The sequence below is a fragment of the Poecilia latipinna genome, unplaced genomic scaffold (assembly GCF_001443285.1).
Source record: "Poecilia latipinna isolate Pla-1442-1.1 unplaced genomic scaffold, P_latipinna-1.0 Scaffold1158, whole genome shotgun sequence".
Taxonomy (NCBI): Eukaryota; Metazoa; Chordata; class Actinopteri; order Cyprinodontiformes; family Poeciliidae; genus Poecilia; species Poecilia latipinna.
Window position 1 is genome coordinate 70,200 of NW_015113774.1, and position 22,429 is coordinate 92,628.

At 38.1% G+C, this 22,429-nt stretch overlaps 1 protein-coding gene across 2 annotated transcripts in view; it reads right to left on the reverse strand.

Annotated features, from left to right (window-relative positions):
• syt3 (synaptotagmin III) overlaps positions 1–22,429 on the reverse strand; it is a 60,799-nt gene that overhangs the window by 32,016 nt on the left and 6,354 nt on the right. The window contains exons 2-6 of one of the 2 annotated variants that reach the window (XM_015053065.1): positions 18,258–18,521; positions 14,638–14,987; positions 3,532–3,912; positions 1,548–1,656; positions 435–611 (exon numbers count right to left, since the gene is read on the reverse strand). In XM_015053065.1, coding sequence (XP_014908551.1) covers positions 435–611; positions 1,548–1,656; positions 3,532–3,912; positions 14,638–14,788 — 818 coding nt within the window. In that variant the 5' untranslated portion in view covers positions 14,789–14,987; positions 18,258–18,521. The remainder of the gene's footprint in view (positions 1–434; positions 612–1,547; positions 1,657–3,531; positions 3,913–14,637; positions 14,988–18,257; positions 18,522–22,429) is intronic. The other variant, XM_015053064.1, reaches the window with a different exon arrangement.

Genomic DNA, 22,429 nt, shown 5'->3' on the forward strand with positions numbered 1-22,429 from the left:
AAAAAAAAAAAATTAAAAACAAAGAAAAAAAAAAAAAAAAAAAAAAAAAACAAAGTTCTGAAAAAAAAAAATTCTGAAAAAAAAAAAAAAAAAATCTAAACTCTGACGTCTCATCTCAGAAAATTAAAGTCAGTTTTGAGTTCTGAAGACCTGAGTGTGTATAAAAATATCTGACTAAAAGCCTAAACTGGGAAAACGTTATTTAAAGTTGAAACCAAAACTCAGATCGCACTTTATTACAAAACTATCAGCACTTTTAATGACTCTCCAGAGAAATCAAGCACTTTCCAAACCTTAAAAACAACATGAGCAAAAACTGAACAAGTTGTTCCAGATAAATTGCCCAGTGCTCCCAGTTCTGCATTTCCCAGCTAAATGTGCTAAATTAGCGTCAGCCTCCTGTCAGAGTGCGCAGCCAGCCGTGCTTTGCTTACTTGAAGGCGTAGCGCAGCAGGAAGCAGATCCTGCCGCAGGTGTCGCCCTGCTTGCCTTCGCCCTGGTCGCCTTTGGGCCTGTAAAGCTCCGGCTTGATCTGCCCGATGCAGGTGACCTGCTCCTTCTCCTCGCCGTGGAAATCTGGGCTGGAGAGCTGGTGAGTCATGGGCTTGGGTCTGAAATCACACAGGGAGTCAGAAATATGAGCAAAACGCATGAAAAATAGAAACTAGAAGCTGCGCAGCCTGGTGATTCTGCAGGTTATTTTCTGGTTCTGCAGGTTATTTTCTGGTGGTTCTGCAGGTTATTTTCTGATTCTGCAGGTTATTTTCTGATTCTGCAGGTTATTTTCTGGTGATTCTGCAGGTTATTTTCTGATTCTGCAGGTTATTTTCACATGATTCTGCAGGTTATTTTCTGGTGATTCTGCAGGTTATTTTCTCCTTTACCTGCTGACTGAATGAAGCATAAATTAAGAACCAGTTATGAGCTTTAATAATTTCTCATCTGTTGTAGAATTTCTTCATGATCATTTGATGTTGTTGCCAATTTTATGCTGTCAAATCTGTGATATTTAAGGGATTTATTGATTTTGTTTGGGAATAACTTAGTTAAATACACTTTATATTTTTATATTCTTTGTACTGGCTTTTATTCAGAATTCAGTTTTTTCTTTTGCAAATTATCATTATTGAATTTTAAGAAGTACTCACCAAACATAGAGGCAGCTATTTATTAATATTTGATGAGCTTTATCGGTACATTTGGAGACAACCTCTGAGGCCCAAAAGAGAAGTATTTATTTCTCTTTAAACATTACACTTCTAATCATCTCAGTTTGACCTTCTGCCTGGATTTCACCAAACTTTTTTCTGCACATAAACCCCAAAAAGCTCCAATAATCAATAATATCAGGTTGTTTTTGGATGCAACTTTGCAAACTCAAGCAGATTCTTTCAGCACTGCAGAATCTGACCTGAGGATGACCTTCCTGTGACGACTGGCAGTTTGTGCTCAGACACATTTTTGCACCAGTTGACATTCAATTATATTGATTTTAAACAATTAGCATGCGTTAAGTTCAGTGGTGAGGAATCGGTCGGCTGACTGACCGCGGGGTGACCTGCTGCTGGGAATGGGCGTTGGGCAGCTCTTTGTTGGGATGAGCCCCGCCCTCCGAGTTGGGGACATCCGGCGACGTTTGACTCAGCTTCAGAGTCCCTAGAGAAGCAAAAACAAACCCGTCTGTCTCAGTTAACGCTGCCGACAGTCTGAGGTGGGCAGAGCACCCAGGAATTACACTAAAGTAGGAGAAGAACTGCTTCAACACGAGTAAAAGTAAAAGAGTTGCCGTCCAATAAATCACTCAAGAGGAAAAATGTATTTGGTAAAAATCTACTCAAGTATGGAGGAACTCAGGGGTGTCCAAACTTTTTGTCATGTGGGTTAAAATTGGTGACTCAAAAGTAGTTTTGGACCAAAAACAACCGAACGTAAAATCAAGAAGATGATAAATCAGCCTGATGATTAATGCAGAACCAAAACTTGAAAGGGATTTTTATGACGGTGCATTTGGGCCGTTTCAGACAGAAAAACTGAGAACATCTCCGCCAAAACGTTTGTGAATAATCTCAGAAATTTTCTAGAAAACTTGGACATTTTATAGAAAAATGTTCAACATTTGAAATTCAGACATTTTCAAGATTTTTTTGTAGAAAATTCCTGATATTAATTTAAAAATGAGATTCCCCCCCAGCAGATTTCCTTGTTTTTTCTAGAAAATTTCAGGTTATTTTTGGCAGATATTTACTAATTTGTATTTTTTTCTACAATGGCCCTCATCCACTGCAACAGGTTCTGCACGTTTTCTGATTTAAAAGAAAAACATCTAGTTTTCAGTTTATTTTGAGTTTAATAGAATACATTTATTTTTAGCAATAAGAACTGGATTTCAGTCACTTTCTTTCAAAACTTTTGCTATATTTAGTCAAGTTTAAGAAATAATAAAAGCTGATTTGGATAAACTTGGTTTTACTTTTTGCTAATACTTATTTATAAAAACATAAATAAGTTTATCTTTTCATAAATAGATAAAAAGAAAAAGTATTGTGTTTTTTTGGTTAAAATAAAATATTTTGTGTTGTTCTTTACGTTTTCCTGTGTCAAAAAATTAAGTTGGTAACATTTTTGTCTTGATTACAAATTAAAAGTCTCCAACTGGATCTATAGCCAAAATTTGTGTCATTTTATTGATTACAGCTGGGGGCCACACAAAATGAGTACAGGGGCCACAAATGGCCCTCGGGCCACAGTCAGATCAGAAACACCCCTGGAGAATCTGATCAGATTATCAGTCATTTAATACTTAAAAATCACATCATCAGATGAAACAAAATATAAAGTGAAGTGGAAATTTCGTTATTTTAAAAACCAAAATGACAATAATTTATATAAGTAACAAAATATAACTAAATCTATATATAACTGTTTAAAAGTCAGATTAAGATTAAGAAACTTTAACTAAACCTGCAGGTCTGTCACTGGTGAATTTTTTTTATATGTTTGTTTTCCATTCAGTGGGGGGAAAAAATCCAGAAATTTTACTCAAGCAAAAGTAAAAATACTCCTAAAAGTAAATTTTCTAAAAAAAAAAAAATAAATACTCAAGCAAATGTCAAGTATTGAGAAGTAATGTAACTACAGTTCAGCTGTAGCAGTAAAAAACAGAAACAGGCTGGTGTTTTGATCGACATCCGGACTGTAAAGGCCAGCAGCGCCGTCGGAAAAGGGCGGCCATCTTTACAATAATGAACAACGTTCAGCAGCAAAAACGCACAACGAAAAAATAAATCTGCTGGAAAATCAAAGAGCTTCAGTTCCAGTTTGTAAAATTTATCTAAGAGTGATGAAAGTAATTTAAAATGACTGAATATAAATTAATAACAAGCATGCAAATATGTTAATCTATAAATAATTTGTAACTGAGGGCAGAGAAAATCAGGTTCAAGTTGCTCAGATTTTGGAACGAATCGATGAATTAATACAAAAAATAACTAAATAAAAGCTGCAGGTTGTAGCAAAAGGGGCATTTCTCACCAGCATTGTTGGGGTAGGAGTCCATATCCAGGTACGAATGCTCCTGGGTCTCGTTCGGCCCTCCGACCACCCCTCCGCCCTCCCCTCTCTCCAGCCCCACCAGGTCAGAGAAGTGGGGGTGCCCCTGCTGCCCCAGCGAGGGGTAGAGCGAGGAAGAGGAGTGGCCCTCCTTCCTCTGCAGCAGCGGGGGTAAAAGCGACGGCCCCGCGGCGCCTCCCAGCCCGGCGGTCCCGGGCAGCAGCCCCGATGTCAGGCTCAGCCCGCCGCCCTCCTTGTCCCGCCATGGCAGCCAGCAGAGCTTCCAGGAGACGAAGAGGGACACGGAGAGGAGGACGATGCCACAGAACGTCACGATGACCGACAGCAGGCTGACGGAGATTTCTGCAGAGGGGGGAACAGAAAACGGAGCGAAATAAAGAACCTGAAGGACCGACGATGCACCGATCCACTTCCAATATCTGATCACTTCACTTACGTCAGGGATGCATTTTGTTTAACTTATAAGTAGAAATTTTCACTTCTGTTATCAATACAGAAATCAGAACAGACTCAATATGTTTCTTTTTTTTAACTCAGGCATAAATATAATAAACTACAAATTAATTTCATGACTCTGCACCAACTGACAGTTTGTCAAACCTGTAAAAATGACAACTTTAATTTGTTCAGTCAGTTCAGTTGGGAGGATAAAAGTCAATAACTGAATATTTAAATGCACAATTTGACAATCGAAAACTAACCTGCTTAATGGAAATGCAGCAATTTTGAAAAAACTCAGTTGGTTAAGTTTTTTATTTTGGCTGTATTAAAATTGGTTTATTTTGCAAATCTGCGATGGAAAAAAATTTTTTAGTACTACACGAGTCACATGATCAACAACCAGATGTTACTACTAGCAAAAACCACAAAGACGACGACGACAGGAAGTAGCTCCATAATGACGGAGCTCCAAGTTTTTTTACTGACTTATTACATAAAAAACTTATTTGCGTGTGATTACAATCATTTTTCTCATTATTGGAAACAAAGGAATTGTGAAATTGTTTTTTTTTATTTATTTTTTACATTAGCAAAAGATTCACACATTTGTAATGGAAACGCAGAAACGGACAAAAACAACAAGTTGACTACTGTGGTCAAACATTTTAAAAATAAAACTGCAACAAACCTTTCAAATCAATCAGAAAGTGCAATTAGGAAATCTAAATATGACGCAAACAAACATATTAAAGCATAGAAATAGACTGAATAGATCTGCTGTTATGAATCATTCACCGATTTTTTACAATATTGGGATCAATACAGATATTAATCGGATCGGAGGAACATGTAGCTTCTGATTAGCACCTATAAGTTCAACATCTTTGGTTTTTATTTTCATCCCAACACAACAAAATCCCCAAATAACAATTTGGGGTTTGCAACAATCATGATTCACCTTAAGAGGCGAATTAACGAGCAAAGCCCAAGTGAAGAGGCAGGATTCGTCATGTGGCGTCGTAAAAAGCTTTATCCATCTTTCTGGTGCCACAACAACGCCAAGATGAATAAAAACAACAACCTCGTCTCCAGACGCATGCTATTAACACATCATGCATATGCCAAACCAAAGCACCGTTACCACAACATCTACAAATCACACATCAACGCCAGCGGCTGCAGGCGTAAAGTGTAATTTGCAGCCATTCTCTGAAGCTTTTATCCGAGCTGGAAATGGGGGCAAACGCTGGCAGGAAGGAAAAAAACAAGATGAGGCGGGAGGAGGCGATGATGACGATGGCAATTAATAATCATAAAAAAAAACACACCCACAGTGATGTCATCCTGCATTTCTTCACAGTTATGAGCCTTTTAATCTGTGACAGGTTAGTGGGGGAGAGCGTGGGGCCAGACGGTGGGGAGAGAATGACTCATTCGAGCAAAAACGCTGGACTGAGTGAAGTCCAGATCAGTCCCATCAAACAGTCAGAAGTTTACATACACTCAGCACGAATGCCATCCTGATTTAACGGGATAATAAGTAGATTTCTTTGAACAGGCCCAGTTTTTAAGGATCATCCACAAATTTTAATAAGATTTGAAGTCAAGGCTAATCCAGAAGCTGTTTGATTCACTCCGAAATTAACTTAGCCGTGTATTTCTTTCTGTTGTCCCATAGAAACACTCAAATGTGTCTAGATGTAGCCGTCTAGCTGTTTGACATTAATCGGCTAACATGCTAATAGCAGAGCTAATTTTTTTATTTAGCTCTTTAGCTAACTTTGAAAATATTTAGCACTTAGCTTCCCCTAAATTAATTCTTCAAGCTAATGTCTGATACACTAGTTTGCTTGGCTGGATGTCTGACAACTCTAATTTTCAGAATTGGTGGATGTCAAAGGTCATCCACAAATTTTCAATGAGACTGAAGTCAAGAATAGTCCAGAAGTTTAATGTCGGCCTGCTGGCGTCACGCAGAAATCAATTCAGCTGTGTACAACTGTTGATTTAAACAGCGCTTGGCACATTTCCACTAACCCGCTAACATGCTAATAGCAGAGCTAGTTTTTCATTTAGAGCTTTAGAATTTTTCTAACATTGAAAATGTTCAGCACACTTAGCTTCCCCTAAATTTACTTTTCAAGAGTAAATTCTGAAGTGTTAATATAGCTGGTTGTTTTGTAAACTTTCATCATCAGCTTTAACATTAGCTTCCACTAAATAACATCTTGATTTAGCACTTTAGCATTAGCTTCCACTAAATAGCATGTTGATTTAGCACTTTAGCATTAGCTTCCACTAAATAGCATGTTGATTTAGCACTTTAGCATTAGCTTCTACTAAATAACATGTTAGCATAGCACTGTGTTAAGAGAACTAACTTTTTAGTTAGCACTGTCCACTGCTGGATCTGAGTTTGTGTAATGCACCTGTTACACTGAAAAATGAAATAGCACCACAACATAATGCTGCCACTGCCATGCTTGACAGTTGATTCATTGTTGTTAGCTTTGAAATGGCTAATTGGTTTTCATTTCAGCTTCTGCTCCATTCATCTGTATGTTCCTAAACTTACAGTCAAAGACAGCATTAACCAAAGAACAAGGTAACTCTGGAGGAGCTGCAGTTATCCATAGCTCAGGTGGGGGAATATTTCAGCAGGAGCATAACTGTTCACTCCAAAATCTTCCATCAAATTATAGCTTTTGTTGAAGACAGAGATAAGAAGTCCTATTTACAGTTTGCCACAAACTATGTAGGTGACACAGCAAAAGTGGAAGAAGGTGTTCTGGTCAGAAAAGACCAAAATAGAGATTTTTGGCCTACATGCAACCCTCCATGTTCAGCAGGGAAAAGGAAGCCGGTCAGAGTTGATGGGAAGATGGATGGAGCAAGAAATCTGTTAGAGGCTGAGACTGTTTCACCTTCCAGCAGGACAAACACTCTGAAAAGGTTAGAATAGCCTACTTTAAGTTATTAGAAAGTACTGGCTAAGGAGTTGTAAATACATATGGGTGTTGTCTTTTTCAGACTTTCACTTTTAAAACATTTTGAAAACCAGTTCCTCCATTCAGTGGGGAGCACCGCTCACTTAAAAGCTGGTTGTGCTAAACCCTAAACCAAGAATTTTAAACATTATAATTTGCTAAATCTCAACTGCTAAGCCAGCATTTGGCTGAAGCTACTGCTAACGCGCTAACTTAAGTTCACATTACAAACCATGATCATCAATTTAATTTTGAGTTTAGAATTTGCTTGTTCATTCTTGCCCTTAGAATCTGTATTTATGTTTATATCTAGTTCTCTACTGTCTGTGTTTTATCTTGTACCTTCATGTTTCCTGTTTGAAATAAAGGGAAAAAAAGAAGACAGGAAATTAAACTATTGCGTTAACAGTCTTTGCTTACTTCAAAATAGCAGCATGAATAAAAAATGCTAACTGCTCCAACACAACTGAAAATGTACAGAATAGCCAAGTAAATTAGTGCTTCAGAAATGATCAGGAAAAATGTGTTAAAGTGCACTAAAGTTTTCAGCGTTAGGTAAAGTGCTAAAGGAAAAATTAGCTCTGCTATTAGCATGTTAGCGTGTTAGCGGGAGCATGTTAACCACTGATTCCACTTTGCAGCTGTGCACAGCTTCGTGTTCGTCTATCACCAAACAGCACAGACTGAAGTTTTGGTTGAAATGTGAAAAAATGTGAAAATGTTCAAGCTTTTCTACGGCTTCATGCTTCTGACCACAACTGCGATAGCAAACATGTGCTTTCTAACTTCTGCACATGCTGGTTGCATTAATATTTATAGATAAATAGACTAAATATACAATGAATATTTATTCTTATCCTGGAACCATTTGAAGTCTTTTTATAAATAGCACTTTCGGGTCTGATGACTGTCTTGACGGAATCGGACCAATCGGAGCTCACACTGAACCGAGTCCCAGAGCTCTGAACATGAATATGCATGGTTAGTGTGTCGACCAAGCAGACTCATTACAGATCTGCAGACTGTGTGCGCCGGCCTGTCCACCGGAGGCTTCGCAGCAAAAATGGCATCTTTTGCCCTCTTGGGTTTCTTCCAGACCACAGATTAGAAATGCTTAACTGAGAAAACGCTTCCTAAACGGCTGCTTTGGAGGCGTCACAAGACAATAACTTCAGATAGAGCTGCAACTAAGAAATATTTCCGTTACTGATTAATCAATTATTCTAACGATCAATCGGAAAAATAAAGTTTAGCCTTTTTGTACAATATTAGAAATACATTGAAACAAATTAGGCCCTTTTAAAATAAGGAAAACATTTTATTGCCTAAATGAATTTTTGGATTAAATGATTAATCGGAGTATAGGGGCCATACTAGGAAAAATTATTAGAATAAAAAAAAATTACAAAAGTAAAGTCATAAAACTGCAAGAATGAAACCAAAATATTATGAGAACAAACTTGTTTGAGTTTATTTTGTCTATATTCTGGTAATATTCTGACTTTATCTCGTAATATTACAACTTTATTATTGTACAACTTTATTCTTGAAATTTATGTTTCTTATTTTTACAGTATTGCCCTAATATTCTGACATAGGAAAGCAAAAAGACGTTTGTTTTTCCAGAATTTGAACCAGGCTAAGATAAAACTTTGCCTCTTGAGGAGTTTTGGGAAGAAAATAAATTTTTTTTAAATTATTATTATTTGGATGCAAATGTGTATATTTTTTGGTTTAATTACTGCTTTAAATATGAGTTTCTTTCAGCATAAGGCCTTTTATTTGAGCCTGTAGACTCCCAGGGGTTCCCACAGTGTATTATAAGCCTGGTGGGCCACCAGGCTTTACTTGTGCCTCCACCAGGCTTAGCATTTACTATTTACTTAAGTTTTTTTTTTTAATGTTTGCATCTTCTAAGACTTTCAGTTGGTGTTCAGATATTAATCTTCCAATAACCCATAATCATTAGGTGATATTTTCAAATTTCCTGTCAACTTTAAATGTTTCTAACTCAAAAAGACGGCCCTCGCACCGAACCACCGGGCTTAGCAGGTTGTCTGGGGGACTCCAGTTAACGATTAATTGATTACTAAATTAGTTGATAATTATTTAAATCAGTGGTTTCAGCTCAATGTGTGAAAATGTCAAATAAAGATGAGAAAAGCCAATTTTACTCATGATTAATCACAATTAATCTGATTAATCTTTTCAGCCTGATGTGGTGATAACGTCACAGATGAAACAAGCCTATTTTAATCGCGATTAATTGCAGTTAATATGATTAATCGTTTCAGCTTGATGTGTGATAACATCACATAAAGATGCAACAAACCTATTTTAATCACGATTAATCTGATTTATTGTTTCAACCCCAGATGTAATAACGTCAAAGGTGAAACAAGCTAATCGTCTATTTAACCGTTACATTTCAACCCTTCGTTCCTCGCTGTCTTTTCCTCTGCACTCTTTCCTTCAGCATCTACCGCTTTGTTCGTCACCCTTTCCTCCTCTACTCTGCTTTCTCGCTCTCTTGTTGCTGAATTATTCATCAGTCTGTGTATGTCATTAATCAGCACTTGTTCAAAAGATATGATTGGAGAGCCAAGAAGGTGGGGTGGGGGTGGGCACCGACTCGTTGGAGAACAAGATGAGGGGAAGAAGAGATAAGAAGAGAAAGAAGGGGAAAGAAGAAGAGCAGGATTGGTCCAGGTGGAGAAAAGATGAACCAAAGGACGTGTTGGAGCCGACATGTAAGGTCCAGAGGAGGCAAGGGAGGAGGAAGGCAGCAAGGCTGTTAAATCTACAGAAAAGGGGCGTGGCCACAGAGGGCAGCTGGGGGCGGGCACCGGCTGCGTCTGAAATCTGATTGGCTGCACTGCCTGGCCACTCCCAGCAGAGCTGACACCTTACATAGATTACTGTTTGGTCCACAATCCATGTCAGTAGATGACAGAAAAGCTCCTTTTGTTGCTTTATGACGACCATTAATAGTTTTTCTGTTGTTTTCAAGTTTGTTTTTTTTACGTATTAAAGTTGCAGAATGTAACTTTTACTAAAAAAAAGGGTTTTTTTTACATATTTATTGAAATTATCACTATGTAACAGTATAGGAGGAAATAGATGTGTTAAAAAATTTAGCTCCTCTGTCTTTTCCCAATGGTAATGAGAAACAACCAATCAGAGAGCCAGGAGGCGGAGCTTAGCGCTGTCAATCACAATCTCTTGTGGCAATGCTCATGCCCCTTTGATTAGCAAAAGGCTAACCAATTCTCATGCTAGATCATGTTAGCTAGTGCTCAAGCTAACTGAGCACCAGTTAGCTTGAGGTAAGTTACTGCTAGTTAGTTCATATTGTATTGTACAAAGATTAGCGTTTTGCATCACGATTAATCTGGTTAATCATGTCGTTAGCACTAGTTAGCAAAATCTGCCAACCCTGCTGCCCGGACCCCTAAGGAGAAAAATCTAGACACGCCCCTGCTTACCATGTGTGAAAGAGCAGACACATAAACGGCAATAATAAGAAGAGTAAGAGCCGTGGAAACTCAGATGAAGGAGCTTGACAGCGATTTAGAGGAAAACACCTGAAGAGCTTCAGAAGTGAAAGGTTAATGCATTGATCTGCAGCAGCAAAACAAAAGGAGAGCAGTAGGTTGAGTCAGGCTGGGAGATCAGCGCTATGGTGAAGTCACGGATGTGATCAAACGTGTGCAGCTGCTGTCGGGGGGTGAAAACGGCTCCCCTCCATTTGTCGCTGTAGCATCCTGAGCACTGATCCTGCCAGAGATCCGTCACTAATCCACCGAGCATAAAGAGCGAGTCAGCAGGCGGCCGGGCTGCTGGGCGGGCAGCCGGCCTCTGAAGCTCGCCGTGAGGAGCGGCTGAGGCTCCCCGTCACTCAGCGACTGACTCAGCCCCCGCCGGGAACCGTACGATCCTCTACATCAAACGCATCTCCTCTGCTTACACAAGCCATTCGCTGACAGCTTTCGCCGTTCGGCGGCCCTCCGGGGGATCGGACGCTTCCATCAGCGGCTCGACGCCTAAAACTGCGGCCTGGCGTTTCTGCAGAGAGTCGGCCAAACCTCAGGAGGAACGGCGGCCAATCCAGCCTAATCTACGCTGAGCCACAGATCCATGCTAATCGGTGTAGCACACCCAAGCGTCCCCACGGAGACCACACACAATACCAACTCAGCAGTTTACCAGGAACGACTCAGACTGGGTTTATTAGCGCTGCCTCTGCATAATAACAGAATAATCTGATAATGCAGATGCTAGGCTGGAACTAGTGTTGTTCATTGCTGTCGTTCTCCCTGTGCATGTGTGGTTCTCTCTGGGTACACCCGCTTCCTGCCAAAATAAAAAAGACGATGGTGGGGTAAACTGGCCACTAGCCTCTCCAAGAACCCTGCAAGGATTTACTAGGTAGTGAAAATGTAAGTGAGTTTGTTGTGGCGTAACAGGGAAACAACTAGAAGCAACTGGGAAGACGTGAAGGTGGTAACGGTGGGATCTGCCGATTACTTAATTAAAGAGGGCCTATTATGCAAAATTCACACTGTGCATGTCTTCGTGCTTCCATTTGGGTCTCGACTGCTTTTAAATGAACCCAAATGCTTAAAACCAAACAAAAGAAAGGAAAACACCCAGCCATTTATTGGGAATAAGTTAACGTTTTTTTTTTTTGTATCTGGAAAATGTACCATTTCAAAAACCCTCTAAATGTTGAGTCAGATTCAACCGCCACTGCACCGTTACCTAGCAACCCCAGCCAAGCCCAGCCTGTCACCCAGCAACAGAAGCAGACAACTGGTTTTACTGCTGTACAATGGCTGCTGGAAAATAAAAGTGATTTGTTATTGCAGAAACCATTTGGTGCAATCTTGTTGGTTGTGCAGGAGGCTCCACTTCTGCTTTTCAAAAATGTAAAGTTATAAAATTTGCGCATGGGTTTGAAGTCATCTTCACGTCTGAGTGTAAACGCTGAGTTAGTGGGTGTGGCCAGCAGAAGCTTATTTAAAGTGACAGGACACCCTAAAACCTTCTGAACTGAGCAGACTAAATTCTCCTCATCAAAGAATGATTTTGTACAAAAATAAAATAATCTAATGTAACATCTTGTAAATTGGGAGAAATCCTTTAAAACTGATTGGCTTCACTTAGAACGTGAGAAAAATGTTTTGTTATAAGTGAAATAATCTTCAGTGGAACCAGTAATTTTCAGTCAATAAGGAATTATTTAATTTAAAATAAGCTCCTACATTTTTCTGAAAAACTGCTTGTAGGTTTACTTTGTATTATTTCAAGTATCCTTAGATAATGACACTAAAAATTAGACCAAACTACTTGGTAATATTTTGTGTTTTGCAGTGGAGCCTTAAATCTGTCTGTGTCGAGCTGAAACATCAAGTCACCAGGTGAAACGTAACGATTACTTCAGACTTAAATCTACCAGCGGTATGAACAGTTTTGAGCTTAGCTGTACGTATAAATAACAGTCTCTTGTTTCCTTTGGGCATCTTAAAAGAAATGCAATGACTCCAACCGTCAACATTTCAATATGCAACATGAATATTTCATGATTTGTTTTTCCGAGTCGTCTCAGCTTCAAACTATTCTTAAACAGGAGCGCCTCTCAGATCATCTCCCTTGTCATAATTGCCACTCACTCTTTACTCAGTGATGTGTTTAATGCTGATCATATATTTTTTTGATCCTGCTTTGATTAAAGGAATAAAATAAGTACACGAATTCCATCCTATTTTCGGAGACTGGTTTCTTAAATTCTGTCCCCAGAGACTTTAAAGGTGTCTTTAGATCCGTTCTTTCCCCTCAGGGGAAACAAACATCTGTGGTCTTCCTGAATACACTGACCTGGAAATGAAAGCTATCTTTAGGAGGGAAATGTGTTTGGATGTATTCAAAGCAGGCGTCTCTAAATGCACTTTGGAGGATCTTGAGCAAACTGTATGCCCAGAAGGAGAAGCTGTTTATTCTAAAAAACGTTTCAGATGTGTTGATGCTTCCTCCTCCGTCATGACCGTGAAATCGTGTTTTCACGGTCAAACGTTTATCCAAAGCATCATCCATAACTAACCAGGAAGCAGCAGCCGTCTCTGACATGTTTAAAGCATGAAGACGAGTGTTTGGCTTCGTTTTCTTCTTTTCACAGTTAAAAATGCGAGCAAACACATTTTTACTGTCACTTCTTTTCTTTTACATAATGCAGTATTTATTCATAGCTACTCCTTTAATTTAGTGAGATAATTTAGCAACTAAATAGCATGTTTCATGTCTTTTCAGGGTCAAACTTCCTGGTTAAACCAGAATATTAATAATTTTAAGGCCAGTGAAGCACAACAATTTTGGACTTATTGAAAGTTTGCCGATCATAAAATCCAATCCTAAGTAAAAACAAAGCATATTAGACCAAGATCACAGTTATGAAACACAATATGGTTTCTTTTTTACATAATAACATTATTGCCAAAACAATTAATCGGATTATTAAAACGACTGTCATCCAATTTTGTAATCGATTAATTATTAACTGGAGCAAACAGGCTCAAAAAAGGCCATTTTCAGAAAGAGCAACAAGACATTTAGGTCTAGTTTACAGTCCAAATATCTTACTACACTTTAAATAAGACAAATCTAACCAAAAAATAATTTCTGCAAGAAATACGGGCTTGTTTTAAGTAAAAATTTCCATAATAGTCATGAAAAATTGCTAGATTATTTTACTTACACATGGGAAAGATGTCTTCTGCTGTGAAAGTGAAACACAGCAGCTGAAAATGTAACAAACTGACATTTTTGTCCCCAATCAAAGAGAATCTATTTGATTATCAGGTGTTTATTGGACAATCTGCTGCACCAACCAGAAACACAAAATTTTAGTTTTCCTGATCCTGTGAATATCTTAGAAAACCTGAAATAAGAAAAAAATTACTTAAAAGTAACTTTCCAGCAGTATTCAGGAGCTTGATATAAGTAAGTAATTCCTTAATATTGATGAAAAGGTTCTAGTTCCGCTGGCGCGGTTACCTAGCAACACCAGCCAAGCCCAGCCCGTTGCCTAGCAACCCAGTTCTAGTTCCACCTGCAGATTATTTCAGTTACAAAGTAGGAAAAATGTCTTGCTAAAAGTGAAATAATCAGTACTTTTTCGTTAATATTAAAAAATATTTACTTTAAACAAACCTCTATATCGTCCCAAAACATTTGGCTTTAAGTTTGTTTTGTCTTATTTCAAGTGTACTAAAATATTTGCACTAAAATTTAGACCAAAAGTACTTGGTAAGATTTTGTGTTTTTGCAGTGTTGTGGATCAATTTACCTCTTTAGCATTAGCTTTGGCTAAATACCAGGCGGGTATAGTGCTTTACCGCTAGCGGTGCTAATGTTTGGGATTGATGCTTTTGGGATAGTGCAACTAGCTTTTTAGCTAGCGGTGCCCAGAAATGCTTCTTTATATGCAAAAACAAAAAAAAATAAATTCTGCAAATACATTTATATATTGCTCTTTATTTGAAGTGAACTAAGATATTTGCAGTAGAAACTAAACCAAAAATACTTGGTAGGATTTATTGTTTTTGCAGTGAAACTCGGTGTTAACAGGTTTGATGGGGGTTACCTGTGTCCAGCTGCCTGTTGTGGCCCCTCACCAGGTAGCTGAACTCCTGGCACTGTTTGCTCTGGCTGTAAACCCTCTGGGAGTTGAAGCACAGCTCCTCCAAAAGCGTCAGCGCCTTCTTACACAGGTCTTCGTCCCAGTCCCCCGACATGCTCCAATCCGCATCGCACTCCCACCGCAGCAGTCAGCCGATGACAGCGCCGCCCTCGCCGCCCTCACCGATCGGACGGCCTCCTGCAGAAGCACAGTGCCGGCCCGTCCACCTTCTTTCACAAGGAGTCAACTGGAAAAGACGACGCAGGAAGAACAGCAGCGGCTCGGTGGGGGGTCCTGGTCCAGGCTGAGATGCCCTGAAAGACACGGAAAATCAAATGTCTGGCTCACTTATCTTAACTTTAAAATGCAAAAACACCAAATCTTACAAACTATTTTTGGTCTAGTTTCCAGTGCAAATATGTTGGTATACTGGAAATAAGACAAACCAACATAAAAACAACTTTTCACCTTAAAACAAGACCTCTAATGTGCTTTTAGTTACATTATTAAAGCTTTTTCAAGTAAAGAGTGACAAATTGTGTTTTAATGCTGAAAATACACTAAATCGTTTTCAGTTTTGTTAAATCCAAATAAATTAGTAAAATGTTTCCCTTCTTGCAGCCAATGAAAACACAAGAAACCCTTTGAACTTTCTCACAAAAAATTATATTTTCTTTGTTTAATCAAAATATTTCATGCTTAGTTTATGGCTGAGCAGGAAAACAAAATTCTGAATAGAAACCTTTTTATTTTTATTCTTTTAAGTTGATTTTGGCCTTTTCTGGTTAGAAAACGTTTTGACATCCCCATCATAAAGTAATCTGCTACTGAATGTTTTAAAATCAAAATTAAGAAGTTATTTACTTAAAACAAGTTTTTATATCTTGCTGAAAAGTTACTTGTAAGTCAGTTTTGTGTCATTTTAACATGATGCCTTCGATTCACTCTGAAGACTAAAAACTAATGTGCTTTCTGTCTCCACCAGAACAGTAACAGCTGCTAATTTCTGCAAATGCTGGCAGAAAATTAACATTTGCTTCTCCACAGACGTGGTGAAAATAAAACACAACCTCTTCAAATTCTAATGTTTTACATCTGAGGGCAAAATAAAAGGACCTGGTATTTACCAAGATGTTAAATTAATTAAATCCTACCTCAAGCGTACAAAACAGAGAACAACAGATTTCATTATTTATTAAAGATGAAGCCAAAATGAGGAGCTATTTATGATTTAACAGCTCTTAGGCCCACCTGTAGCAGCAATTGCTCCCGGTAGTTCTGACTTTATTAGCCTCTCACATCATTGTGGAGGAATTTAAATTGTTTGTCGCATTCTGGACAGATTTGAGTCTAAGATACCGAACGTCTGTGCAAATCAAAGTCACCCAGTCTTTTTAATTTAGAGTGAAGAACCTTTTAGAAAAGTCTGATTCACTTCCTGAAGCGCAACAGCTCAGGTTTGTGTGCAACAACAAATTTGATGCAATCAACATGTTATTGACACAAATACTGCAAACGCAAAATCGTTAGAAGAAATAAAACCAAAGATAAAAGAACCATGTAGGATTTTTCTTTACCTATAAAGAATCAGTTTTGGGCTCCGCTAACTAAAAAGCTAGTTGTGCTATTCCTAAAGCACTAATCGTAACCATTAGCTCTGCTAACGCTAAAGTGCTGTACCTTCATGGTACTTAGCAGAAGCTAATGCTAAAGTGCTAAATTGATCTGTGTTGAAACCCACAACACTGCAAAAACACAAAATCTTACCAAGTATTTTTGGTCTAGTTTCTAGTTTAAATATCTTAGTACAATTAAAATAAGACAAAACTAACAAAAAATAAACTTTTTAGCAAGATATAGGAACTGGTTTTAAACCAATAATTTCTCACTATCAATGAAAAATAATCAGCCAATGAAACAAGACATTTTTATGGAAAAATGTCTTGTTTCACTGGCTGATTATGTCACTTCTAACTAGAACTTTTTCATTAATATTGAGGAATTATTGACTAAAAACAAGCTCCTATATCACACAGAAAAGTTACTTTTACATTATTTTTGTCTTATTTTAAGCATACAAAGATATCTAAAAACTAGACCAAAAATAGTTGGTAAGATTTTGTGTTTTTGCTGTGCTGTGAGTATCAACAGAGATTAATGTAGTGTTTTAGCATTAGCTTCTGCTAAATACCACGCTAGATTAGCACTTTAGTATTAGCAGAGCTAATGGTTACGATTAGTGGGAATGATGCTACTAGCTTTTTGTTAGCGGGACTCACAAATCTCCAAATACATTCAGAAACCATTTTTTATCCGTTATTTTATCTAATGGTTATATATTCATACTTTATATCTGTGAGCTGCGAACGCTTGAAGTCGAAGTCAAATTCTCCATCTGTTCACCCAATCTTGTTCACCGAAGCCGATTCTGAAATCCAGTTGAAGGAGCAAGGGTGTACTTAGTTTTTCCACACAAACCTTTTCAGTTATTTGTTCTTCTTTATCAATTATAATTGTTTTTGAATCTGCAGCGTTTCTGTAAAATTGCAGTTGATTAAAAAAACTCACAGACCAAGAGGTGTACTTTCTTTTTATCACTGACTGTACAAAATATGTTCAGAAAATTTGGTTTTCTATTTTTGCTTCCTAAATATCAGTATTAACTATTTATATTTTTACCTTATTTGAAGCCAGATTATTGAATCAACGGTTTGCACGCCTAATTTCACAGAACCATGTTGGCAATTATCTCCTGTGGTTTTAGTGATAGTGTTGATGTCTAAAACTGACCAGTAGCTTTCAGTAATTACACAGTAATTTACACAATTATAGGTTCTCTTAAGCTGTGTCTCTGAAACACGTGGTGGAGTCACACAGAGTGAGTAAAATAAGTAATTTGTGTTTTTTTTCCTTGTTTAAAGGGGACCTCGTTTGCAGAATCCACATTTTGCACCCTTTTGTACATACATTTGGATCTGAACTGCTCCAAGGAACAGTCCAAACACTTAAAAAAAACAAACACTGAATAGTATTTTGGTAATAAGTCAATTATTTCTGATGTCTGAAAAATGAGGCATTTAAAAACCTCCCAACTTTTAAGTCAAATTCCACGGTCATTTTGTCGTTACGTAGCAACCTCAGCTGAGTCCAGGCCCCTTACCTGGCAACCTACGTTCCAGAATATTTGGTCAGCTGGTTGCTGACCAAATATATTACAATGGCTGCTGGAAAAGAAAAGTGTTTTCCTCTTGACTTGCTAATCAGAAACCACTTGTTGCATTCTTATTGGCTCCACTTCTGCTTTTCAAAAATTTGTCTGCAGCCATTTTCACTATGAGTTTAAACATTTATTTGGGGGGGCGTGACCAACAGTGGCATGATTTGGATTTAAAGTGACAGGACGGCCTAAACTAAAATCTCTAAAAATGATTTTGTGCAAAAAATGTAATGATCATGTTTTGTATAGGCCACATATCTAACCTTTAGATCACCTTTAAAACAACCAGATGAATTTGAGCATTTGATAAATTAAAAAAAAAGATTTTAGATTCAATTTGAAAAGAAAAGCACAAATAAAGCCTTACCTTCTTCTGGACTCAACTCTTGGTGTTGCTCATGCTGAATTTGGAAGGGAGGTTTGTGTAAAAGTTTCTTCGACAGAGGAAAACAAATTTATCTGTCGTGTGAATTTATAACCATCGTTCTTCACTGAGAGGTGTGAACAGAGGAGGCGTGTTTAGCTCCAGCAGGACCGGGTGGCATGCATCGGTGAAGCCTGTCTCTTCCACCAATCCACCTGGACAGGAGGCCGACTTCTCAACGTCTGGCTGAAAACCCTCCAACTGCACCTGCAGAGTAAACCAAACCAACCAATCAGCAAGCAGCAAAAAAACAAACAAACAACAAGCTCATGAAGTCTGGCTCTTTTCTGTCCTCTCACTCAACAGACCATGGCTTTTAGTTCATGGTCTTCATTTTTTGGTCCTATTCTGTCAAAATAAAAACAGGTCAGCACTAAAACGTTTCTCTTTCCCAGAGTCAAACAACGACTTTAAAGTTTGTGCAAAAGTCCTGAGTCATTCCTCGTTTCTTTCTACTTTGCTGCCAAGCTGCAAAGTTATCATGTTTTAAGGTCATCTTAATCAGCAGATCTACAGGCTTTACTTTCAAAATGGTCAGCCTTTTTATTCATTTCTACTTCTTTCTTAACTTAGCAATTGAGGAATGTGGCCCAGATGAGTAAAAATAAACTTCACTGCAAAAACACAAAAGTATTTTTGGTCTAGTGCACTTGAAATAAGACAAAACCAACTTACAAATAACTTTTCACCAAGCTATAGGGGTTTAATTTAAGTAAATAATTCCTAAATATGGATGAAAAATACCAGTTCCATTGGCAGATTATAATTTTTTTTTCCATGTTATAGTGAAACAATCTGTTAATGGACCTGGTATGTTTTCATCAATATTAAGGAATTATTGACTTAAAACAAGCTGCTATATCTTCTAACATTTAAAACCTCAACACCCTGTTAATAAATGAAGTTGCACTGCAAAAATACAAAATTTTACCACGTATTCTTGGTCTAATTTTTAGTGTAAATCTCTTAGCGCACTTGAAATAAGACAAAACTACTTAATGTTTCAGCAAGATATAGGAGCTTGTTTTGAGTCAATAATTTATTAATACTGATGAAAAAGTTGCAGTTCCTGTGTGATTATTTTACTTACAAGACTTTTCCCCATGTAATAACCTGTCAGTGGAACGATTATTTTTTGTCAATATTAATGAATTATTGGGTTAAAACAAACTCCTACATCCTGATGAAAAGCTAATTCATCTAATTCAGGTGTAATAAGATATTTGCACGAGAAACCAGACCAAAAGCACTTGGTAAGATTTTCTGTTTTTGCAGTGCATAAATATTCTGAGAGGCAGAATCTTGAGTTTTATTAACTTTAAGCCAAAATAATGAAGCTGAGCAGAAAAAAAATGCCTGAAATATTGCACTCTGTGTGTAATGAATCTATATAACATATGTATTAAAAAAATGAGTGTTGCTCTGAGACGTTAGCAGCATCCTGTAAGCCCAGCGGGTGTGAGCGGCAACGTGAACAAGCGGTGCGGCTGAAAAATAAATCAGTGGTAAAACACAGCGTTCATGATGAGAAGTCAGCTCAGTTCCCCACTCAGCTGTTTCGTCCTTGTAAAGACCAATTTCTCAAGCGAGGTGACGTGTCAAACAGGAGCAGGACTATTGATCATCTGATGTACGTTGTTCTGTGAGATGTCAGCGTCAGCCGAGTGGCACCTCCCTGGCAAAGTGGTCCTCCAGTGTCCATCTGTCTCCCGTCTATCAATCAGTCACCGCATTACGCAAAGACATATTTCACTCTCCAAACATCGTCTGAAACAAGAAGTGCTTCCACTCAATCTCTACTTTCCCGTTTGGTCAGGTCTAGTCCATTTTAGCTGTCCATCTGGTGCAAAAATATTACAAACGAAGGAATCACACACAGAAAAACACCAAATATCCTATAACAAAATAAAGTGGAACAAACAGTATGTAAATGTAAGCTAATGCTAAAGAGGTAAATTGGTCCACAACACTGAAAAACACAAAATCTTACCAGGTATTTTTGGTCTAGTTTTTAGTGCAATTATCTTAGTACACTTGAAATAAGACAAAACTTAAAAGTAATGTTTAGGAAGATGGAGGCTTGTTTAAAGTAAATATTTCCGCAATACTGATTAAAAAAAAGGAACGATTAATTTATAACAAGACATTTTTCCCATATTGTGAAAGAATCTGCCAGTGGAACTAGAACTGGGTTGCTAGGCGACGGGCGAGGCTTGGCTGGGGTTGCTAGGTAACAGCAGCAGTGGAATTCTTACAAGTAACTTGTTTTAAGCCAGTAATTCTTGATATTGAGGGGAAATAACTGGTTGTTAAATAATCAGCCAGCGGAACGAAATATTTTAACTTATAATATGGGGAAAAAATTTCTTCTGATGATTTCACTCATAACTATAACTTCTTTTTCATCGATATTAAGGAGATATTTACTTAAAACAAGCTCATATTTGTTGTTGAAAAGTTAGTTCACTTGAAATAAGACAAAACTAAGATATTTCTTAGAAAGAAGACTAACAATACGATTTGGTGTTTTTGCAGTGCAGTATCCATGCCAGAAAAAGTTCTCCTTTTCCATTAGGAAAGCAAATTTGTTTGAGTGACTTAAAGCCGAAGATATCTCAATCCGAGGAATGGGCGTCTGGCAGAGAATCTGGCTGCATCCAATGCCAGCTGGAGCATCAAGACGGAGAAGCAGGAAGGAAAAGACAGAAAGATGAGAAAATCTGACTGAAAAGCTGGTGGCGAAGAAATCTACAAATCATTCCGGTTTGAAGACCACCGATACCAGAAACACATGTTCCTCCAGTGGATATCAGAATAACAGTAAAGCTGCCACAGCCTCTCCATTGACTGCTGGGATCAATACTGCCGAGGAATAAATACGCCACATCACGGAGCAGCCGGAGCAGCAAGGTCACCGTCCGGCTGAGCGGCGGAGACAGGACTGCGCGCAAGGTCACCGCCTCGTCGGGTTGTGAAGGCAGGAGAATCAACCACATCCAGTCGCATGGCGGCGAACAAGATGAGATCAGTGTCCAATCAGATCAAGAGTTAAATCTGGACAGATAAAAAGTAAAAAAAAAAAAAAAAAGGGAGCACTCAGACCGGATAAAAGCAGCAGAAAGCTGCTTGTGGAGAGATACGTAGCCGAGCCTCCTTTTCCTTTGCGCTACTTCTCAATAGTATTGCATTCCCTTGCAATCAAATTGCAAATTCACCCTGGTCTATTTTGTATACATTCACATTGATAACAAATATCAAATTAAAGGGGAGCCATTATGCAAAATTCAAACTTTGCATGCTTTTGTACTTCCATTTGGTTTCAACTCCTTCAATTATCACCCCAAGCATTTTGTTTTTGGCAATACATCAATGTTTTTTGGTGTCTGAAAAATGAACCATAAATTAGCAGTTCCTCACCTAGCAACCTCAGAAGTGCAGCCCGTTGCCTAGCAATCCCACCAGAGTTCCACTCAATACCTAGCAACCCAAGCTGAGTTCCAACACGTTTGGCCAGCTGGTTTTTTACCACCGTATGCGCTGTACAATGGCTGCTGGACAAGACAAGTGCTTTGTTGTTGACCTATCGTCCAGAAACCACTTGCTGCATTCTTGTTGGTTGAGCAGGAGGCTCCACTAATGCTGCTCAGAAATGTACAGTTGTATAAGTTTTGAGCCATTTGCACTTGCGAGTGTGAAAGTTTAATTGAAATCCAAACAAGCAGCAGATTATTTGGATTTAAAGCAACAGCAGCTCATTCTGAAATGACCTCAAAGTAGGAAGCACTGAGCAGACTAAAATCTCAATATCTAAGAATAATTTTGTGGAAAATATGTAACAGTAATTTAGCCAAAACTGTAAAAATAATATATACATTTTGCATTTAGGAATAAAAAACACCTTTGTCTGTAAATATGTTGTACTCAGAACTCCTCAAGTATCAGTTTTAGCTTTGGTTCAAATTCTGTAAAACAAATTTCTTAAGCACCTTTTGCTATCCAATTACTTATCAGTTAGTCCAAAAAAATAATTAACAGATCAGCTCTACACTGTATTTATGCTAAGTCAAGCAAAAAGAGCTGATCTTTTCATATGCTGATGTCAGAAATATTTATTT